The 21,363-nt window shown below is 35.9% G+C and overlaps 4 protein-coding genes across 7 annotated transcripts; 3 read left to right on the forward strand and 1 right to left on the reverse strand.

Moving 5' to 3' along the window:
* Window positions 1–4,896, forward strand: LOC132192218 (uncharacterized). Of its 4 annotated transcripts, none has more exons than XR_009441328.1 (4): window positions 1–1,187; window positions 3,352–3,395; window positions 4,182–4,337; window positions 4,503–4,896. XR_009441328.1 is itself a non-coding variant. In XM_059607492.1 (3 exons), exons 1-3 carry the CDS (start codon window positions 67–69, stop codon window positions 4,184–4,186), a joined length of 1,170 nt encoding a protein of 389 aa, XP_059463475.1. In that variant the 5' UTR covers window positions 1–66; the 3' UTR covers window positions 4,187–4,508. The 4 variants fall into 4 exon arrangements, 2 of the variants coding, with proteins under 2 accessions (XP_059463475.1, XP_059463474.1); XR_009441327.1 differs by having other exon boundaries at window positions 4,475–4,863; XM_059607492.1 differs by having other exon boundaries at window positions 4,182–4,508.
* A 1,751-nt stretch (window positions 4,897–6,647) lies between these two features.
* Window positions 6,648–7,484, reverse strand: LOC132191720 (uncharacterized). The gene has a single exon (XM_059606812.1). The coding sequence runs from the start codon at window positions 7,482–7,484 to the stop codon at window positions 6,648–6,650; it is 837 nt and encodes a 278-aa protein (XP_059462795.1).
* A 2,495-nt stretch (window positions 7,485–9,979) lies between these two features.
* On the forward strand, window positions 9,980–15,767 carry LOC132192171 (short integuments 2, mitochondrial). Its single transcript, XM_059607422.1, has 7 exons — window positions 9,980–10,372; window positions 10,537–10,614; window positions 11,492–11,633; window positions 12,145–12,215; window positions 12,802–12,898; window positions 13,228–13,445; window positions 15,434–15,767. The coding sequence occupies exons 1-7, from the start codon at window positions 10,103–10,105 to the stop codon at window positions 15,683–15,685; spliced, it is 1,128 nt and encodes a 375-aa protein (XP_059463405.1). The 5' UTR covers window positions 9,980–10,102; the 3' UTR covers window positions 15,686–15,767.
* A 1,494-nt stretch (window positions 15,768–17,261) lies between these two features.
* LOC132162120 (tubulin-folding cofactor B) lies at window positions 17,262–21,055 on the forward strand. Its single transcript, XM_059572377.1, has 8 exons — window positions 17,262–17,677; window positions 17,756–17,907; window positions 18,332–18,450; window positions 19,143–19,204; window positions 19,352–19,393; window positions 20,328–20,461; window positions 20,570–20,639; window positions 20,754–21,055. The coding sequence occupies exons 1-8, from the start codon at window positions 17,576–17,578 to the stop codon at window positions 20,799–20,801; spliced, it is 729 nt and encodes a 242-aa protein (XP_059428360.1). The 5' UTR covers window positions 17,262–17,575; the 3' UTR covers window positions 20,802–21,055.
* The last annotated feature ends 308 nt before the right edge of the window (window positions 21,056–21,363 follow it).

Genomic DNA, 21,363 nt, shown 5'->3' on the forward strand with positions numbered 1-21,363 from the left:
CTTTCTTCTCCGCGCCTCCATGAATGAACCCTAAAATTTCAGATCTTCATTGTTCTCCTTACAGCCATGGCCGACTCCCTGGCTAAGCGACGCCTTTCGATCTTTTACAAATCAACAACTTATCCTTATCCACTCATATCTATTTCTCGTCCTAGTTCTCGTCCTTGTTACGAGATAGTTTTCTGTATGTCTTTTTGGCAAGGTAAGGACTTGGACGAAGAATTAACAGATTGGTATTCCGTTAAACTTTATGCCCAATCTCCAGGGGAGATAACAAATATTTCTCCGTTTTGGAAAGGGTATGCTCCAAAACGGTCCAGCGTTGAAGCCGTAGGCCAATCGATATACTATTTTGGTGGCTACCGTCGTTCTGATTCTACTCGATCACGCGATGTCTATAGTCTTTGCATTAAGACGCGAAATCGAAATCAGTTGTCTGCGATGCCTTCCATGATAGTCCCAAGAATTGAACCTCACACTTTCGTGCTTGATGACAAGATATATGTTCTCTCCGGTCATCAGGATCATCTGGGTGCGCCTGAAATTGAAGCCTATGATCCCAAAACTGGAGAGTCCAAGGCCTTGCCTCATCTTCCATCTCCTCTGGGATATAGCTTTATTTGTGCAGCTCTTGAGAATCCAAGCAGGATTATCGTTGCTTCTCCAACAGAAAAGGAGGAGGAGGAGACAGCAGTGTTTTATCAATATGACTTGCTGAAAGAGTGTTGGATCTCGCTTCAGGAACGCAGGTTACACTTTTTGTGTCCTCTGGGAGATCTCCCAGAAGGTGGAAATGCTGTCACGGCAGGAAATAGTCTCTACTGGGTAACTAGTGACAAGACAAAGCTGCTGGCCTACGTGGTAGATGACAACTTGTGGCTGTTAGGGTCTCTACAAGGTCTTGGGATTTCTTTTGTTGAAGAAGTTGGCTATGATGGGCCCAATCCTTTTAGTTTTATCCATTTGGAGAACGAGAGATTCTGCTTAATTGGTAGTGATTCGAATTCGGAGGTTCTGTGTTTCATTATTGAGGTTTATCACAGGAATTTGGATGTTGATCGGAATCCCATTGACAAGAAACTGGATTGTTATCGGAAACCTGGTGACAAGAGATTGGAAATTTCAGTAGTGTCCATGCATACATATAAGACGAAGTGGACCTCTCACGTAAGAGGTTGCATTTTACTGTAAGTCTTGCTCTCTCGATATATATATATATTTCTGTGTGACATTTTGGCTACAAGAAATGTGTACACATAAAGCCGTCTTCAAAATATGATTGATAAGAGATATCTCTTTGATAAAAGTGTACACTTTGAGCTACCTTTTATGAAGTGGAAATACATTTGATATCTCTATAAATCATCAGGTGTTACACATAAAGAAGTCTTCAAAATACTAAAAATCTAGATAAGTTTGCTGCCTTTCTTTTTATCCATCCCCTCTCCTATGGGCAGGGCTCTTGGAAAAGAAATGTGTGTGTCAAATTTTTGTGTATTTCCATGGCTTCATGTATTGTACAATGGATTTTCTGAATTGAGTTATTAATTGTAGGGATTTGATAACCTCCCTAACTCCCTAAGGGGGTTGGCTCTAGTGGTAAGGGCCTTTGTCTTGATGGCATCCCATCATGTCTAAGGTTTGAATCCCTTTAGATGCAAACATTTCCTTGGGGCCACGCTCAAGTCCGGTGTTTACTTGACAAGTGTAGGTACACAAATGGTCCTGCGTCGGAGGGATTCCCCAACTTATAAAAAAATAAATAAAATAAATAAAAAATTATTGTGATTTGATCATCAAAATGAGCATGTTTGCAAATAAATAATTAATAGGGGGAAAGGTGATAGCTAACATAATTGAAAGTTTGATTCATAGTTTTTGATTTGGATGAGTAATATTATTTAATTATTTTCAATAATTTTTCTAAGGAAATCTTATGAATGGCCTTAGTTTTATTTATTTTTGGTTTATGACTTTTTCTTCAACTAATGAGGAGATCGAAAATTTCAAAAATTAGTGACTTTATTTAGAGGAAGGACTATACATCTCAATTGCATTAATCAAGCAATAGCTAGAAACCTTTGTCAACAAAGCATGCAGCTAGAATTGTGGATTTCTGGCAGTTTATAGTCTTATAGAAGGTGAGCTTGTCGAAGTATGGTCGCTTTTGGAAAGCCTTTTGATAACTCCTAAACATATCATTGTTTGCCTAGTTCCCAAGCGACCCAACAACAAACAGAACTCAAACAATCCAACAACAAAAGTCCTATGACAACCAAGAAAACCCCTCAATACACCAAAAGCCCTACAACAAACAACCCAACATCACACGAAGGATTCAGCGCTTAAAAGCATGAAACTCCCCATCCCTATGAAGAACCTAGACCAACCGGTAAACCTGCCACGACGAGAGCAGCTGGAAGGAACTAAACAACACCCGGCCAGAGAAGACCCAACACGCCAAACTTCAACCAGTAGGGGCTGGTATGCCTACTGGTTTTGCAGAATTCTAATCTTCAAAATGTTGCCTAATATATGTGAAAGAAAGGAATGTGTTAGTCTCTTCCAAATTTTTGGTGGTATTTAAGATGGTTGTAGGGAGTTGAGAATTCTTTCTCTTTAACTTTTCAATATTTGTCTACTCCTGCTACTTATCACTTTGCCTTAATATCTGTATCTTTCAAGATTATGTTCTATTCCTTTATATGGAATTTCTCTATCAGCTAGTTCTTAAACATATTGCTCTTTAGGCAAGCTTAAACTATTATAATCACTACTGGTCCTAGTGTTTATTAGGCCCATTCATGAAATATTGTGCTTGGAGTAATTTGGAGTTTTCCTGCCATCTGGGTAATGGTTATGTTGGTAAGCCTTTTGCTTTTCTGTGAGGATCTGGCTTCTAGGCCCTGATGTCCCCAATGATGGTCTGTCGAAATTTGCTGTTTTTGCGGTGGGTTTTGGCTATCATCTTTTTGCTCTGCTTCCTTGTTTTCTGTGTTTCTCTTTAAATTTCATTACAGAAATCTGACAAACAATCTGAATATATTGTCCTGAGCATGCCAATTAGTGGCATCTTATTAGCCTCTAGAGTCTGTCAAAAAAGAAATATGGAAAGGGCGGGCTTATAGTTTTTGCAGAAACTTTATGTGTAAAGGGTAAATAGCTTCCAATTAAATATGTGCTCCTTTTTACCTTGTTAAAGCTTTTTTATAGGACCTGTGTTGTTGCTATCAAATTTTTCCCTTATCCATGCTCTTAACCCTGCTCTAGGGGGAGCTTATTTGATGCGCACATAAGAATGATACTGCTGTTAGTCTTTTGTGGAAGTGCTAATGGGTGTTAAACTTGCAGGGGTAAGTACGTAGATTCAGAGAAAAAGTCAAGCAAGAAGGAAGGTATTCCCCATTTCATGTTCTTATGCAAGCACTTTATATCATGACATTGTCCAATGCTCTCAGAGGAATATGTTTTTATTTTTTCCTTCTTCTTTTCATGAGGACCCTGAATATTTATTGTGGCTCCTGTTGTATAATTCCATTTTAGAACATTATTATCTACAATATCCTGAATAATATGTCTGCTTGATATACATTTTTGGCAATGTCTGCACCCATGGCCATTCTTCTATAAGTGATGAACAGAAGTAGGTAATGGTCATAAAATACACATTTCCAATGCCTAGAAATCCAATTAAGTATGTGTTCCTTTTTACCTTGTTAAAGATTTTCTATTTTCCCCCGTTGCTTCTATTTTTGTCATTTTGTGTAAAATAATTTTCTCTGGTTAACAGCTTTTTCATTTTCATTTACTCATTAATCCTTCTTTTTTTTTTCGATATTTTTCTTCGCTAAAGCGATAGGATTTATTATTCATTTTAACCCCTAGGGGTTGGCCCAAGTGGTGAAGGCCTTGGTCTTGAGGTTTGCTCCCTTCAAGGTCCAAGGTTCAACACCTCATGGGTGCAAACAATTTTTTGGGGTCATCCCCTGGTGAAAACCCAGCGACTTAACTAGTTCTGTGTAGGGAAACTTCCTACGATGCGGTGCACGAAACTGGGGTTTACTTAGCAGAGATGGGTCCGAAGGGCCCTGCCTTGGAGATGTTCCCCGACATAAAAAAATATTAACTAAATAAATAAATAAGAGATTTATTATTCATTTTATTTTTTTCTGTTCATGCAGATTGATATTATTGGAATAGAATGCCAGACATGTTATGCGGAGGTTGCTGCTACATTGCTACATCTTATATGGAAAATATGTGGTTGAACTTGAAGTTGGTTTAATTGATTCAAATACTAAACCCTTTTGCCCTGAAGATCTTTTTGCCACGGCATGGTAGATTACAATATCCTAATTACATTTTATGAAAATTTTAAAGATGTGTACTGAAAATCTGAACCTATAAAATATATGTTGTTGGTACTTTTTGCCATTTTTCTTTGTGGTTTCATAACTCTGATTGTCATTTACAGCTATAATATGCCGCTACACCAATTGCAGGACTTTCATCTGATGCTTATGCTCTGTCAAAAGTGTATAATTTTAGGGTTAGCTAGAAACTTGGCTGCTAAGCTTGGCCAACATGGTATAAGAGTAAATTGTGTGTCGCCTGATGCCTTCGTGACTGCTATGTTTGCAAACCTTTTTGGTGGATGGCTCCTGGTATTATGATGAGGTTTCTATTTAGCAATATTTAAGAAATTCGCTTATTTGAATTGCCCGTGCTTATCATGGTGGCTAGAATTTTAATGTATTTGTTATTGTGAATAATAAGCCCCACGGGGGAGCTACATACCCCAGTGTACTTCAGGAGGTTTCCTTTTTGGACGAAGTGTCAAAAATTTCCTTCGAGAAATTTCTTCCAATCTGGTCTATTCAAATGTTATTGTGTTTATTTCATTATTTGCCTGTGAATTTCACGTGCCAGAAAAAAAGTTAAAAATAAATAAATAAATAAAGAAAATTTATTAATAAAGCACACCTTTTTTGCATATCCCACAATTTCAATTTCTTTGAAATTTTGGATTGGAAATCTTTTGAGAATATGTGGCATTCAATAAAATTTTGACTAAGTAAGCTAAAAACGCATCAGAAGCAAATAAGGATGAAACACTGGAACCTAATTTCTTGAGCACTTTGGAGACCATTGCTATTGTTGCTGCTGAAGCAGTTGGTGACATTGCTGGTTGGGGAGTTGATGGGAGATGGGATCTCTCTTTCTTGGGGGGTTTTGAGCTACTTTCCATTGCTGGGTCCTTCTCCAAAACCATCGAGAAAGAGAGAGAAAGAGATGGGTGTGATTTGGGTGGAGATGAAGGGATGAAAGTGTTCTCTCTCTGACGAGACGGTGCTCCTCCACCAGCGGTACAGATCTTCCACTGGCAGCGTTGGGCTGAGGAGGTGGGTCTCCGATGGGTTTTTTAGGGATAGATCTGTGACTGGGTATCTTGTAAGGGGAAAACTGGTGAGTAAGATTCAGTGTTTTTATCTATCATGTGGTTTAAGATGATGCGTTAATATTTTATTGAATGGGTATTACAGCTCATCCTAATAGTAGGGCTCTCAAATCTTTAAGGTGTGAGCACTGTAAGGAGCTTAAAAGATGTCTCTCATAAATATAAGAAATTAAAATAAACTATTATAAAAAATAAAAAATAAAAAAATTGAACTCGAGCACCTAGCAATTTGAAGCACAATGAAGACACAATTTGAGCCTTTATGTTTTCTTTGGCAAGATATTTTCTTTGATAACGTTAGTTTTCTTTTCTTTCATTTCTTTAGGTATGAGTACTCTTCACGACTTTAAACACTACTTTGGAATACTATTTTAAGAAATAAAAGATATGTGACCCAATTTGTGTATTTGTAAATTATATTAAAGAAATTAACTTTAATATTGTTTATAAAAATTACAAAATAAAAAGTTCTACATAAATACTTAGCCAAAAATAAAATGTTATAGAACCGAATTTGAGTATTCATAATAAAGATATTAACTTAATTATTGTTTATAAAAATTTTAGGAAAAACTTCCCAAAATTTTCATCAACTTTCACTCATTTTAACACAACTCTCAAAATTTAAATTTATATCTACAACAAACAAATTAAAAAATCTCAAATTCAGAAAAAAAAAAAAAAAAAAAACCACCTCATCGATCCATCCATCGTTGGTTTTACGACTATCTACATATGTGAAAATGGAAGAAGATCGATCAAGGCCAGGTATAAAAAACATAAAAATAAAAATAAAATCCTTAAACTTAGAAGTCAAATTATATTGCACATGCGACCTATCCAACACTCAAAAACTATGTTAATATAAAGATTTGAATATCGACCAACAATGCTGATCGAGAGGATGTCCATGTGTAATTTTCAATTGAGACGACTCATCATTTCTTTATCAGTTGTAATTATCTCGTATGACAATGCCAGTCCAATTTTTTTTCATTTCTTGCGTATGCATTCTTTGCACTCAACCTAAAAGCATATATAGCCTTAAAACACGACAAGAACAAAACTAAAAAATAGAAATCTACAACAAACAAATTCCGGATCCATGACAATCTCGATGCAAGAAAATTGAAGAAGATGAAGGATAAAACATTAGATTAAAATTAAAGAAAAACCTTCACCTAAGAAATCACGCATAAACCGAACATGCTCCAGGCTTCTCAGGAGGTAATGTTCCGTTGCCTTTGGCACCCACAAACCCAACATTCAAATTATCGCAGAAAACTTTTAGTTTGGAGCCCCTCGTCCACCACCCTCCAGATTTGAAGGTCGACGACACCAACATCCTTAAATCAAAGCTCACCGTTCCACCGTTTCGGTCCTGGCCCATGTCGTCCACCACCCACTCATCCACCACGTGTCGATCATCTGTGTTATTTGTGGATAGCATTACGTGCAATACGCCATTTCCTTTTGAATTCAAGAACAACGACTCGGCTTTCAAAGAGGACGTCAAGATATAATCGTTGTAATACACGAAACTATCAATCTGATTGATGAAAACCTTCAGTTTGTGGTTTGGGTTCTCGACCGTAACGTCGGCGGCCCAACTGGCCGTGAAATCTGAATTTGAGGAGGTCTTAAAATCAGAAACGGAGAGAGCGGCCACTCTGAAAACTGGGAGCTCTGGGCGTAGAATGAGCCACACCATGACGGTGCTCATGAATGAAAGAAAGACAAACGCCGTCATCACCATGAGACAACCGCGGACGAAGCCTGACATGGGCGAAGAATAGGGCTCGGGTGGGTAATGGGCTGTAGGTGGTGGCTGAACATAATGGTAGGCGTAACCATGATAGGGTGGAGGGTTGCTTGGTAATTGCCAATGTGGGTTCGGGTTCGGGTACCCCATAACGGGGGAATAACCCATCTCCGGCTGGTGATTCCTCGATACCGGGGCATTATCTGTGGGCGAAGACTGATCACCTGGTTCTTTCTTTGGTTGGTCTTCAGACGGAGAAGCCATGGTGGGTGATTCTCTCTGGCTCCTCTGCCCCAAGAATTCCCAAGAGAATGAATGAATGACCGAAAAAAGGAAATGCGAAATAAAATTGGTTATTATATTATATAATGCTAAACTTACAAAATATTTTACAAAAACTATAGTTTTACAAAGTAACGTGGCACAACATAATTGAATTTCAACTCAAACGAGAAATATGATCTACACATCATCTGATCTACGCCATTTAAAGCAACCATATATAATAGAAAGTTGACTCAAATAGTTAAATCTGCTAGAGAGAGAGAAACTCCACCACCGCCCTCCCTCGGCCCCTACTTTCTTTACCCTCGCCTCCCTTAATGCTATCAATAGTGTAGATTCTCACGAGATATACGTCTGATTTAAGCACAAACTATAATAGCCTTTCAAAGTGATAAATATCAATAGATATACTGAATTAAGCACAAACTATAATAGCCTTTGAAAGTGATAATTAAATAATATTTAATAAGATGATAAAAATAAATAAATAAATAAATAATTTCATTACAATTAGTTATTAAATTTTAAGAACTCTACTGTATAGTTATTAATTAGCAAATCTAAGAGACTTTGATACTAACATCAACCATTAAAAAAAGGAAAAATAAAAGAAAAAATCCAATGGTTTTTGTGGAAATTAAAGGAGAGAAATCATTGTTTAAAATTGAGAAATTCTACGGTTTCTCCACGTGTTCTCTTAATTCTACATAGATATTATATATATATATATATATATATATATATAGAGAACAATATATACTTAAGATCAGAAAAACACCTAGAGTAGTATTTCTCGTCATCCTCTCGATCTCCTAACTCATCAACTTTCAAATTTGAACTACTAGAATTTATGATCAAGTCGTAGATATCAAATCAAGATATCATAGGTTGAATTCATCTGCAATCTCAAAAGGTTAAACGGTCAACCTGAGCCCAAGGGGAGTGGGTGACCATGAGGATCGGGCGAGTAATAAAGTCTTAATTAATTTGATATTTAGTTATATATTCATTTTCCTTATCCTGATGAATTTGATCAATAAATTATCTGCAATATAACACACAAGTTGGTAGGAGTAATAGTTAATTATGATTTGTCTTTCTCGTTGTTAAGTCCTTTTAAGACGATTAATTGAAGACGAATAAACACAAAAATTAATTGTTTTTATCAAATGATTGTTGTTTGTTGGGAGGTAGGGTTCCTCGAATTACCCTAATGTCAAGAGGCCGATGATATCTCAGATTATCATGCTACCATATATTTGCATATTTTGTTAAATTTAAATGTTTAGAATCTTTAGATCAAAGCTTTTCAATTTGATGGTGGTGGTGGATTTTCTTCTTCTCTTTGGCTTCAAGCATTTCTTGCTCCACATGAAATTCTAACAAAATTGTCTCTCTTAAAGAAAGCATAGACGCATAGCGAATGCTTCATTTACTTCGTCCATATAATCCACATAAAATAATCTTTTGCAATAAGAAATGTGTTTTTATAGGGTATAGCTCGATCAAACCATCGAAAGTACTTACTAGTGCCTTGATCCTACTTCTAATCAGTTTTATATCTTAAGAAATAGCAATGCTATAATTCACGTTAATCGATCGCTCTCATATCACACCGGTTTATATGATATATTTTAAATAACTGATATTGTAAGCTATTTAAGGGTGTGATTGGCATTGCGATTTTGTAGATAAAAATGTGATTTTAAACAAAATTGTAGAAAATTGATTATGCAGGATTGCGTTTTTTAAAAAATTGTGATTTGAAATCGCAGAAAATCGGCTTTTTCAAATCGCAGGTAAGTGGATGCTTTTTTGAAAACGCACAATTTTAATGTTAAACTGTGATTTTGCCAAGCGCTTAATTGCATTTTTATAAATTGCATATTTATAAGTCATTAAAACCGCACATTTTGAAATCGCAAGCCCTAACAGATCCTCAATCACAGGCAAGGGAGGTTGTGTTTTCAAAACGCACTATTTTAAAAGTTAAATTGTGATTTTAAAGGCCAACTCACGATTTTATCAAATGCTTAACTATATTTTTAAAAATTATTTTTTCAAATCACAGGTTTTAAATTCGTTATTTTTAATTGCACTTTTTAAAACTATAAACCTAAATAGAACCATAAAACATGTTATGATTATTCAATATTCACTTTCTCTTACACTTATAAATTGACCTCATTTTCACAATTGATATGGAATAACTCTAATAATCTCTTTCTCATACCTCGGGCCCTAGATTGGAACAGAAACAACTCGTTACACCCATAAACTATTAGGCCAAGAGTTATTGATTCAATTTGATCTCTAATACCAAGCCCGATGTAAGCTGGATCCGAGTATGATATGTTTAGGAAGAGTGTAACTATTCTCTTATAAATGAATTTTCAATTCAAACGCATTATATATATACTAGTGTTCTTTTATTTATGTTTTTTCATTTTCATTTTATATGAAATGAAAAGACGTTCCTGAAAATGTCACATTAAACCCGCTTGAACCCTTAAACGCTAACAACATAGACTCACTATCACTGTCAATCCTGAACTGAACAGCTCAGAGAGAGAGAGAGAGAGCGAGCGAGCGTGAAGATGGGAGGGGTGAAGAGGGTAATAAAGAAGGGGTTAGGGGAGATGGGGTTCAACGCCGGGGGCGGAGTCATAAACTGGTTCCCGGGCCACATGGCGGCGGCCACTCGGGCCATCAGGGAGCGGCTGAAGGTGGCGGACCTCGTCGTTGAAGTACGCGACGCCCGCATTCCCTTGTCCTCCGCCAACCAGGACCTCCTCCCCCTCCTCTCCTCCAAACGCCGCATCCTTGCCCTCAACAAGAAAGACCTGGCCAACGCCAACATCATGCATGTATCTCTCAAATTCTTGTGCTTCCGCTTCGCTTTTTTTATTTTTTTAATTGAAGGTCTTTGTTTAAATTGTACTGACATATTGTGTATGAGTTTTGCGCATTTGAATGCATTGCTATTACAGTTTATTTGCAAATATATACTGATTGGTTTAATTTTTTGTAGAAATGGATTCATTATTTCGATTCGTGCAAGCAAGACTGCATTTCTATAAATGCGCATAGCAAGAGCTCTGTTAAGAAGGTTAGTTCGTAGTTCGTACACTGCATATCGGCCTGTTGTACTTTTTGAATTTTGTGTTCTTTGTGAAATATGGGGTGAAGGATACTCTGTTTTGTTGCTAAGAGAATTTAGGAAAAGAAAATTGAGTCAAAATTAGCTCGGGTATGTGAAATCGTTGGATTGGATTCTCATGAGTGGAATTTGTCGTTTTTGTATCCTACATGATTTATGTTGATGATTTTAACTCGTGGTTTTTGATCTTGTCCTGCATATCTTAGGACCCTTCCTGAATCTAAATTTTATTTTATTTTTCTGTTCGATACATGCTAATAGGGTGCAAATTTGAAACAGAATTCCTTATTGTATTCATTTTCATTTGCAAATTTGTGCTAGTGTATTAGGACCAGATATATAATCTTGGTGTCTTGGGGTAATTTTATAGTAGACATCCCTAATTCTTCAATTTGCTTTTTATATATGCTTATGTGTTCATATTTTTTTTAGGTTGGGAGGGTGAACCTAGTCCATTTTGACACTAGTGTCTCTAGATGGAGGGTGGCATATTGGCCTTTCAAAATCTCGATTGATAATTAGTTGGTTGACTTCTGCACAGGTTTTAGCTTATGTTACAAGCTTTTCCAAATCTCTATGACGTGAAAATCAGTTCTTTAAGACAAAATTTAATGACCTTGTTTTGCTATGTGTATGAGTTAGACATGGTCTTGCACTATCAACAATATTGAAATATCATTTCGTTTGTAGTTGCATAATTCTGCTCCTCTATATATGTGGTTGGTTTAAACTACACTTGTTCAAGTGTATTTTAATGGTTGATTTCATATGCTTGTACTACTTTCATGCATGCTCATGATGTCTTTTCATGGTTCATGTACCAAAGCTTCTTGAGCTTGTGGAGTTCAAACTAAAGGAAGTGATTTCAAGGGAACCTACTCTCCTTGTTATGGTGGTTGGTGTTCCTAATGTTGGGAAGTCTGCTTTAATTAATTCAATCCATCAAATTGCGTTGTCACAATTTCCTGGTAAGTTGTTACTATATTTTGCTTCATTACGGAGAGATGTCATTATCATTGTTGGAACTATGGAAGTTTGTTAAATCATTGGTCTTTGTGGTTTTGAAGCCATGCAATTGAACAATAATGAATTTTGATAAATTATCACTATCCCGAGAGCTTAAGCTTATGGAAACTTTTGAATTTGATCACTTAATCATTATTCTAACATTCTTCCTTATTTGTGAGTTTAAACTCTTTCTTGATGAGGTGGGTGCAACACATGAATTTTTTAACTTAAATTAGAGGTAGAGTAGAGTCAGGATTCGAACTCTCTTGTATGTTTTTCATGTACGAGGGCTTTGCCTTTCTTTTTAATAAATTACTATTCATAAAAAAAAATGAGTCAAGATTTGAACTCAAGACCACTGGTCTAGTATCATGATAAATTATCACTTTATTTCGAAAGTCTTAAGTTTATGAGAAATGGTAAATTTAATCACTTTACCATTATGCTAACAATTTTGATTTTCTTTCATAGTGAACCAAAAGATGAAGCGAGCTACAGTGGGTCCATTGCCTGGTGTTACCCAAGATATTGCTGGATACAAGGTCAAGAGATTTTATATAACATAATACGCTTTCACTGTGTTCTTTCCTTAGAGTTAGGAATTTCAAAGCATTAAGCGAGGCTTAAACTCTAGCTTCATCTCTCTCTCATACTAGCTAGTGTTCAATATATGTCTAACTGCCGTAAGGATGTCCCTAAAGGGTAACTCAATCAGATAGAGACCACACCTCATGAAGAAGAGGTAACTAGTTCGAATCTCTCTTCTCTTGGGGACAACAAATTACGTATATAAAAAAAAAATAAATAAATAAATAAACTGCCATAAGGATGCAACTATTGAACTAATTAAACCCAGTGTTTGAGATTGGTCCACTATGGTATTGTTGGCTGCAAGATGTTGTCGGTTTAGTGGAGTATTGTTCTATTGGCGGTTATCAAAAGTTTGTAATAACTAAATCAATTTCGTTAAGCCTTTATAGACACGTTCTGGAATTGGAGCCTAATTATTGAGTGTTTGGCTTGTCCCTTTCATTTTTAAATCTTGATTTTCCCCCTTCTCTGTTGTTTCCTTTCTCCTTCTCTTGTCTATGTATGGTTTAAATACTGACAATGTATGTTAATATGCAGATTGCACATCATCCTAGCATCTATGTCCTAGACACTCCAGGTGTATTGGTTCCAAGTATCCCTGACATAGAGACAGGACTAAAGCTAGCTCTTGCAGGTATCATCCTCTTGCATATTTTTTTTTTCACTAACCTCCTTTCTGTTTTTATAATTTTATACTAACACCTGTTAATCCTAAAAATTACTACCATACTATTATTATTCTATCTAATAAAAATTTTAGGCTTCGTTTGTTAATTCTCTTCCTTTGTCTTTTGTTTTTTGTTCTCAAAATAAAAATATTGACAAAAAATCCAAAATGCAAAACACTTGAAACTCTTTTCATCTTTATGTCACGTCAAAACATTTTTTTCAAACAAAAAACAAAAAACACCCTTTAAAACACATTAACAATCATATCCTTAAAGTTGTTAAATGCATGTGAAGGGTCTGTAAAAGATTCAGTGGTAGGTGAAGATCGTATTGCTCAGTACTTGCTGGCAGTTTTAAATACTCGGGGGACTCCCCTTCATTGGAAGCACTTGAACAAGAGAAGATTGGAAGGGATTCGATTTGATTCTGAGGAAAAACACGAGTATAAAAGTAAGGATCTTCGGCCAAAAAGGAGGAAACTACCAAATAACTCCGATATGATTTACGTTGAGGTAATATGGGATCCCTCTCATTTATTCATTTTTATTTTTATTTTTTATATAGGATGGCAAAAGTATTTGAAAACATTTTATGCTCATAACATGCAACTTGTAGTGCTTGATACCCACTTCAAACTATGTTGCTTTGCCCCTAGATTTTAAACCTGTTTTTGCTTGTCCTTGCATATTAGCTTGTTTACGATAGTTGTATTTTATACATTTGACTCTCTTATTAGTCTGAAATCTATGGGTTGTTTAACCTTGTGTTGGTACTTCTTCCATGTATATATTCCGTGTCAAATCATTTAAAGTTTGTATTATTTTATATGAATGTTCTGTTTGTTGGAGTTTGTTTCTTTATGTAGATTTCAGTTGCTCTTTGGGTAATTTGTTATGTTATAAGCTGCTTGTGATCATTGAATATGTTTGATAATGGTTGAGAATCATTAGAGGTCAGTTAGACCAAAAATGTTTGTGGTCATGGAGGCTGACCCTATGGGCTAATTTCAACTTTCTAGTAAATGTGGAACCCTTTAGGCAGAATGTGTGTCAAGAAATCTAATATGAGTTTGGTGCTTGATCAGAACACGGGGGGTGCCCATCCTTTTTTTTGGGTAAGTCAAAGGTCTAAAAGAACATATATTTAATTAGTCTCTGACATTGCTGAGTGATGTATAACATCAGAGTGCTGTTCAAAAAGCCAAAAAGGACTACCATGGTTATGTCTTTTTACATGGTTCATAGAACTTAAATACATTCAACATGTAAAGTATGACTTTGACCCATATACACCATGATCTCTCACAACTTTTTATATAGTCAATAGTAGCAGCCAAGTGACGCCCCATCTTGAGTTGCTATGAGGAGGGAACTCTTTGGCAACTACAAGTTTCCTTCTCTCTCTCACAGAGACATGAGCTCTTTTGTTGGCAGGCATTTGCGGTAGCATGTTGGACGCTCCATTGTTTTTTTTTTTTTTTGTTTTTTACAACTTAATGAAGTTCATTCACTTTTTAAGGTTTTTTTTTTTTTTCTTAAAAAAAATAATAATAATAAGCAAGGAGATAGAACCAACAGCATATCTGGTGCACCTCCATGGTATGTAATAGGCTTCTTTTACTTGCTAGAGAAAAAAAAAAGGAAAGATAGAAAGAAAGAATGTTGGAGGTGGGACATTACCTGGAGAGTAACTAGATCATTGTGGTATCATCTTAATTGTGCAAAAGAAGGCAAATTATTAGCATAAGAGAAATTGTTTTGGGGACAATCAGATTTCTGGTCATGAATGATTTACATTGAGATTAAGCTTGGATAGCATATTTGACTTCTGCTGTTTATGGACATTTCAATTCACGAGCAGAGCAGGATGGAGTTACTCTTTTATTTTATTTATTTTTCTTCTGGGCACAGGATGGAGTTACTCTTTTGTTGTATTTTTTTTTTTCTCCTGGGCACAGGATGAAGTTACTTGGTTCTATGTTATTTGTGCTTAATAGATGAAAGATTTTTTGTAATGACCAGACAAGAGAAAGGAGAGGGCCGATCTAGAAATGTGGACAAATGCTCGACAGAGAAAATTCACTGACCTCAGATACGAAATGCTTAATTTAGAATTGACGATCAGAGGAAATAATTGAATTTGTTACCTTGGTTTGCAAGAAGGATGAGAAAATATTTGGAATTAGGATTGATCAATGATAAAAATTCTGTTTATCTTTTAATTCCAACTCTTTTTTTTTTTTTTTTGGAATAAGTAACCAACTCTTTAATTACCAGGAATAGATTTATTGATTACTTGATGCCTGATGCTTGTACACGTGAAGTTATCCTGAATGCTTTTAGGTGTTTATGTTACTTTAAGATTTATCTTTTAGTTTTTCTGCCCATTACTCGGTATGTCATTTGAAGTTATTGTTGTTGGAGTTTAAATTGGGACTTTATGTGACCTGCTAATTTTATTATCATTTTTAAGTTTCTAGTTTGTTCTTGTTCCCTTTCAGGATCTTGTAACAGAAGTCCAATGTGCTTTGTATTTGACTCTGTCAGAATTCACTGGTAATATGGAAGATGAGGGTGACTTGGAGTGTCTTATAGAGAAGCAGTTTGAAGCACTACAGAAGGCATTTAAGATACCTCATGTGGCCTCCCAAGCTCGTCTAATGATATCAAAAAAGTTTCTTACTTTATTTAGGGCAGGTAAACTTGGTACTTTTATCCTTGATGATGTCCCTGATGTCAATTCTATATCATGAGTTCTCTTCAAGTTTCCCTAGGGCATTTTATCCCCTTCACATGTAATCTTTCAATTGTATATGCTGGTCCTTTTCTCTCGCACCCTAATCTAATCAGTACTATTGAGGTGTTACCAACCTTCTCGAGCATGAATTGGCTTTCAGGAAGAGCGACAGTTCTTGTTCGAGTTTTTTGTTGTGAAAATTTCCAGTTGTCTGTGAACGTTACCCAATTTAATAAAAATAACAGAAATATCATATAAGATAAAAATCACTTCGAGTAAAAACCTTAAAAATAATGTTATCATAAATAGGAGGACATTAATTGAGAATTTAGCTATCAATATTGAAAACTTTCTTGAAAAATGATTTAATAGTTTTTTGTTTGCCCGTGATTCAATCTAGTTTTTAAAAATGGAAGAAGAGAACATAACTCATGAATCATGGATTCATGATGTGAAGCGCAAAGTCTAACAAGTCCTAATATATATATATATATATTTTCATTTCAAGAAGAGAAAATGGGACTAAATTGTAATACTTAAGTTCTTAACCATTCTCAAAGGGGTTTGGAGTAATTTGCTTAAAATTTAAACTTAAATATAAATAAAAAAGTACAACTATTACACTTTTCATCCAAATGAACAAAAATGAAGAATTAGGGTAGTAGTTGAATGGTCCAAGAAAATTTGAATTACGCAATGAGAATTTTCATACTTGATTAATGTAAATTATCTTAGTTTCTATTAATGCCTAGATGAAATTGGGTTTGGGTTATGATTTAGTCGGACTTGGCTTCTTTACAGTACTAAATTTGAATGGCCCAGATTTTATAAGGGATTTTCAACCCAAACGCTAACGGGTTTTACCAAACAACAAGGCTAAACATTTTTTTCCGTCTATTTTCTGTTGTGAAACCATCCAAAACAGACCTCTTGGAAACGAAGGAAAACGAGGTCTGTCCTCTCTTCGCGAGGTGGATCTTCGAGAAATGAGGTCTGTACAAAATTGCTAGATTTTATTCCCAAAGAGGGAGAGTGGATTGCGAACAGAGATGGAGCAAGAAGGCATGACTTGAAGTTGAAGCTTAGGCTTGCTCCACTTGGAGAAGACAACACAAAACAAACCAAAGAGACAGAGATGAGTCCCTGCTCTCTCTCTGGTCTACTTCTCTCCTATGGCATCCATGAACCATAACACTAGCATCAACTATAACAGCAATGGAAGCCAAACCCAGATGTTTCCTTCATCTCCCTGGTCATCTTCAATTTACCAGGGAAAGACCCAGCACAGTTGACAGCAGACAAAAGCTCCATCATTTTTTCAGCTCCCTTCAACTCCTCAGACCTTGTCTCTCATGGCACAGGTCCCAGGAAGGCAGGAAGCATCACAGCTCTGTTGCAAGCGGTGCAGAGTGAAGAGAAAAAGGAGAATTGTTTTGAAAAGCTTTAACGGAAGATAATAGACGGAAAAATTTTTTAGTCTTGCCGTTTGGTAACACCGTTAGTTTTTGGGTTGAAAATCCCTTATAAAATCTGGACCATTCAAATCTAGTACCGCAGATATGCGGTAGTGTAAACTACCGCATAAAGGGGAAAGAAAGAAAGTGGAAGGGAAAAGAAAGAAAGTGGAAAAAAAATAGAGAAAGCGGTCTAGACGTGGCAAGATCTTGGCCGTGGATGTCAAAATTGCCGACCGGCAATTTCTTTAAAATTGCCGTGGATCCGATCCAAAATAAACACCCACACGCACACTCTCAGAGAGTCGGTCACAGCAACACAGATCAAAGGATCTGCCATTGCCGCTGCAAAGGTTGAGCTGTGCCTCTGATGCATTAAGCACCAATTAAAACGACACCCCGTTGTGTAGAAGAGGAAGGGACTCAAAGAAAGGTTAGTTGAACAGGTTTTGATGGCTTCTGTGTTACAGATCCAAGGGGACGAGTCAGTGCTCTTGCGTGTAACCCATTCCAACCTCAAGAGCTTCTCCGCCGACCTACGCTTCTCGCTCCAGGTAAACCCACCAACCATTCAAACCAAGCTCGCATTTTTTTGGGTCTCTCATATTCTCTCACTGCCTTGTCGATCTTAGACGACAGTGGAATCCGTTAAAGAAAAGCTCTGGAGAAAATGTGGGACTTCTATGAATTCAATGTGCCTCGACCTCTACGACGATACCAATACCAAGGTTTCGGTTTTGACCGACGATTCGAGGCCGCTCGGTTACTATTCACCGCTGGATGGGTGAGCCCAATTCCCCTTCGTCGTTTTTCTTTCTTTTGTTCTTGTTTAGTGTTGCTAGTTTGATGAAAGCTGTTGAACAACTTGCCGTGTTAGTGTCAAACCGCAAATTAGCCCAGTACATGAATGCATATGTCTCTGTTGGATTTTGTGCCTTCTGGCTGTTGCAGAGCGCAAGCTAACTGATTTTCATGAACATTGCTTTGGGGTTCTGTCTGTTTTTGGCATAATTTGGCATGTCAAGAGGTCCCAACATAAAATGGGTCGGCACTCTTTCTTCGCCATCCCATAATTGATAATACCAAATGCGTTTCATGATTTGCAGTGCGAAGTGCATAACCATTTTTGCTTTCGGAGAGTAGTCTTGCTTTGTTGTCAATGTAGTTTTTTTGATTTATTGATTGAATGGATTTTGTTTTTTTAAAAGGTACCGATTACATGTTATAGATCTTGACCCTTCATCGGTAACCTCTGGTGGTTGGCTGGAAGACATTTCCTTGGTGGAGAAATACTCAATTTCTGAAGAAGCGTACCAGAAACGTGATGGTAAAGATTCCATGAAAACTAATTTTTGTCAAGGAGCGAATACTTATGCGTGAAAATATTTATTTCATGTTCATTTAAGTAATTGTCATTCTGTAAGACCATGTGGTTGTTGAGATATGAAATGTGAAAGTTCTTGTTGTAAAATGTTGGCAACGAAAACTTCATGATTGGAGTTGTTGGTGAGGAAACGATTTTCTTAATTGGCATGGGATCTTATGTTAGCTAGACATTGCAACACAGGCATGCAAGAGAGTTGAACAGTGATAACAGCAGTTGACATTAATCACAACCTAATTCAACATAAGGAGGCATTTTGATATGTATGGACCATTTCCCATGAGACAATTATTTTTTAGCTAATATGCACCCCCTATGTGAAATTGCTACTTGCTTAACTTGGAGATACAGGAGTATTAAGTATGTATGCCATGGTGAGAAGAGTTCTGTGACGTTTATCTTTTTATTCATAGGATGTTATGAAGGGCCTACTTTTGGTTGTTTTCTTGATAAGACCTTTCCTTTTTTTTTTGGGATCTCATCTTTAATAGTTTATTTTCGTTTATAATCAAAGTGCGTCATAACATATCAGGGAAATGTTACCATGACTGTACCAAATTGAAAACACGTAATTGATTCAGGTAATTTAAATTTCATATATTGTTATTTTTTTTTTTTTTTTTTGCGTCTTTCAGGCACTTTTAGAAAATTTAAGGAAAAATTGGTCTCCCAAAATCCATCAGCTCTTGGGAACAAGGTAAGCTCCTGTGCTTTTATATTTTGGTGGTAAGGGAGCATTCCCTTATTTCGTAAGTTGTGTTAAAGGCTCTCTATTCAGCGAACTTTGGTTTTCTATAAAGCATTGTTTGGTTGTTATTTCCATTAACTTGGCATTTATTTACAGATACCCGACAACTACATGGAAGATCTTTGTGCCAATATCAAGGTTAGTTAATTCTTTTTGTGCATCTAGCCATTCTGTAACCACTAAATTATAATGATGAAAGCTTTGTCCATTAGCAGAAACTTGCATTAGCTGAAGACTGAAGTGATGTTGCACGTCAATGAAGTTTGCTTTATGGATGAGAAAATAGGAGAAGAAACTTAAAAATGATAAGAAAAAGAAATGAGAATAAATCACTGCTTATTGATTTTGTTTTCTGTGTTTCCTTTGTATGGTCATTAGCATTTTTATTATTATTATTTTTTTTCTGGAAAAAAATGCGTCGATATATTTTTCTTCCTATGATGGTTATTTGAAAGGTTATTATAGAAAATCAGGAGAATACTCCATTTTGTTCAAGCGTTATTTAGCACTTCTGAAAAAGATAATCAGTCATATTTTTAGCATCTCTAAATACAGAGCAGAAGAAACTAGCTAATCTTTTTGACACATTGATCCTATCATTATGGTGGACCTACAAGCTTTGGGGAGAGCCAAATGATATAACACATTACATTTGAAGGATCAACTTACATGAATGATTTTGTCTTTTCATGTGTGTATGTGCATCGTTCATTAATACACCCTCCATCCCATTTTATTTGTCCCGCTTCATGCTTGCAACTTTTAAGGGATGTCATTTATTACTTTTGATATGTCCATAGATGGCCTTTTCCAAAACTACTACTACTGTTTTGGTGCTTTTTTTATATTCTAACTAAAGACATCAGGATAGTATAGGGAAAACATTTTTTTTTGTTTTTAGTCATTGTGGAAAATTTGTCTATTGTGGGACATCACCAAATGGAATAAGCGGCAAGTAAAACTTAATTTATAAATTGTCTCAATAACAAATTGATAGACATAGTACATGAATGGTCCATTCAAATTTGACCTTATTTACTCACTGTCTTCATTTTTTATTTTTACAATTAAGGTAGGAGATAGATGTGAAGTTGAACCGGGGGCGAAAAGAGGTGTTTTAAAATTCCTTGGTCAGGCAGAACCTCTGGCACCTGGTTTCTGGGTTGGAGTTCAATATGATGAACCATTGGGAAAACATGATGGCATGTAAGTTGGCACTGAATGCTCATCTCTGTGATTTTTTCTTGGATGCTTTTTCGGTCATGCTATGTTGCCCATATCAATCAGTTAGAATTTCTCTTGGTCATGTTGCAGGGTGAAAGGAGTACGTTACTTTGATTGCCCTCCTCTTCATGGTGCAATGGTTAGGCCAGACAAAGTAAAGGTTTGTATGCAACTTGTTCTTATGATGCTTTAATTTTGGAACTCTTACATGCGATGCAGATATTACTTGTTCTTTGTGGATTTAGATGTTGATACAAATCTTATCATGTTCCAGGTTGGTGACTATCCCGAACAAGATCCCTTTGAGGTGGACGAAATATAATCAGGTCATGAAGAGACTACTCCTGGGCTTCCAGTTTCTACAAAATGTTTATAACCTTCCGGATGGATTGAGACATTGATTTCTTTGTTTACATTTGTTACAAGTCTGACACTTTTGGGTAAGGGATTGATGTGAACCTTTTGAAAGAAATGTATCTCTGGGCTAAAGCGTGCTATCAGTAGTAGGTTGTATTTTGTGTTCAACAGTTAATGTTGAATTGGTAACAGAAGCAAGGAATGAGAGTATTGAGATCATTTCATGAGTAAATTTAGATTTAACAAATTTAATGATGTTATATTAATTTAAAATGACGTGACATCATTTTCACCGTTATATGCAATAAAACAAAATCTTAACCATTAAAGTTAAGACCCTATTCCCATTCCTTAATCTTGCAAAGTTTGATAAACATATTAAAGGCCTATTTAGGATTGTGTTTGAATAGCCTAAAAGTACTTTTAACAGTTAAAAAGTCCGTTTGAAAAAAAAAACAAAAAAATACTCATTTAGTAAAAAAATTAAAAGCGTTTTTAAGGGTTGAAAAAACTTAAAAATATCAAAA

Source organism: Corylus avellana, chromosome ca9, assembly GCF_901000735.1.
Source record: "Corylus avellana chromosome ca9, CavTom2PMs-1.0".
NCBI classification, from domain to species: Eukaryota; Viridiplantae; Streptophyta; class Magnoliopsida; order Fagales; family Betulaceae; genus Corylus; species Corylus avellana.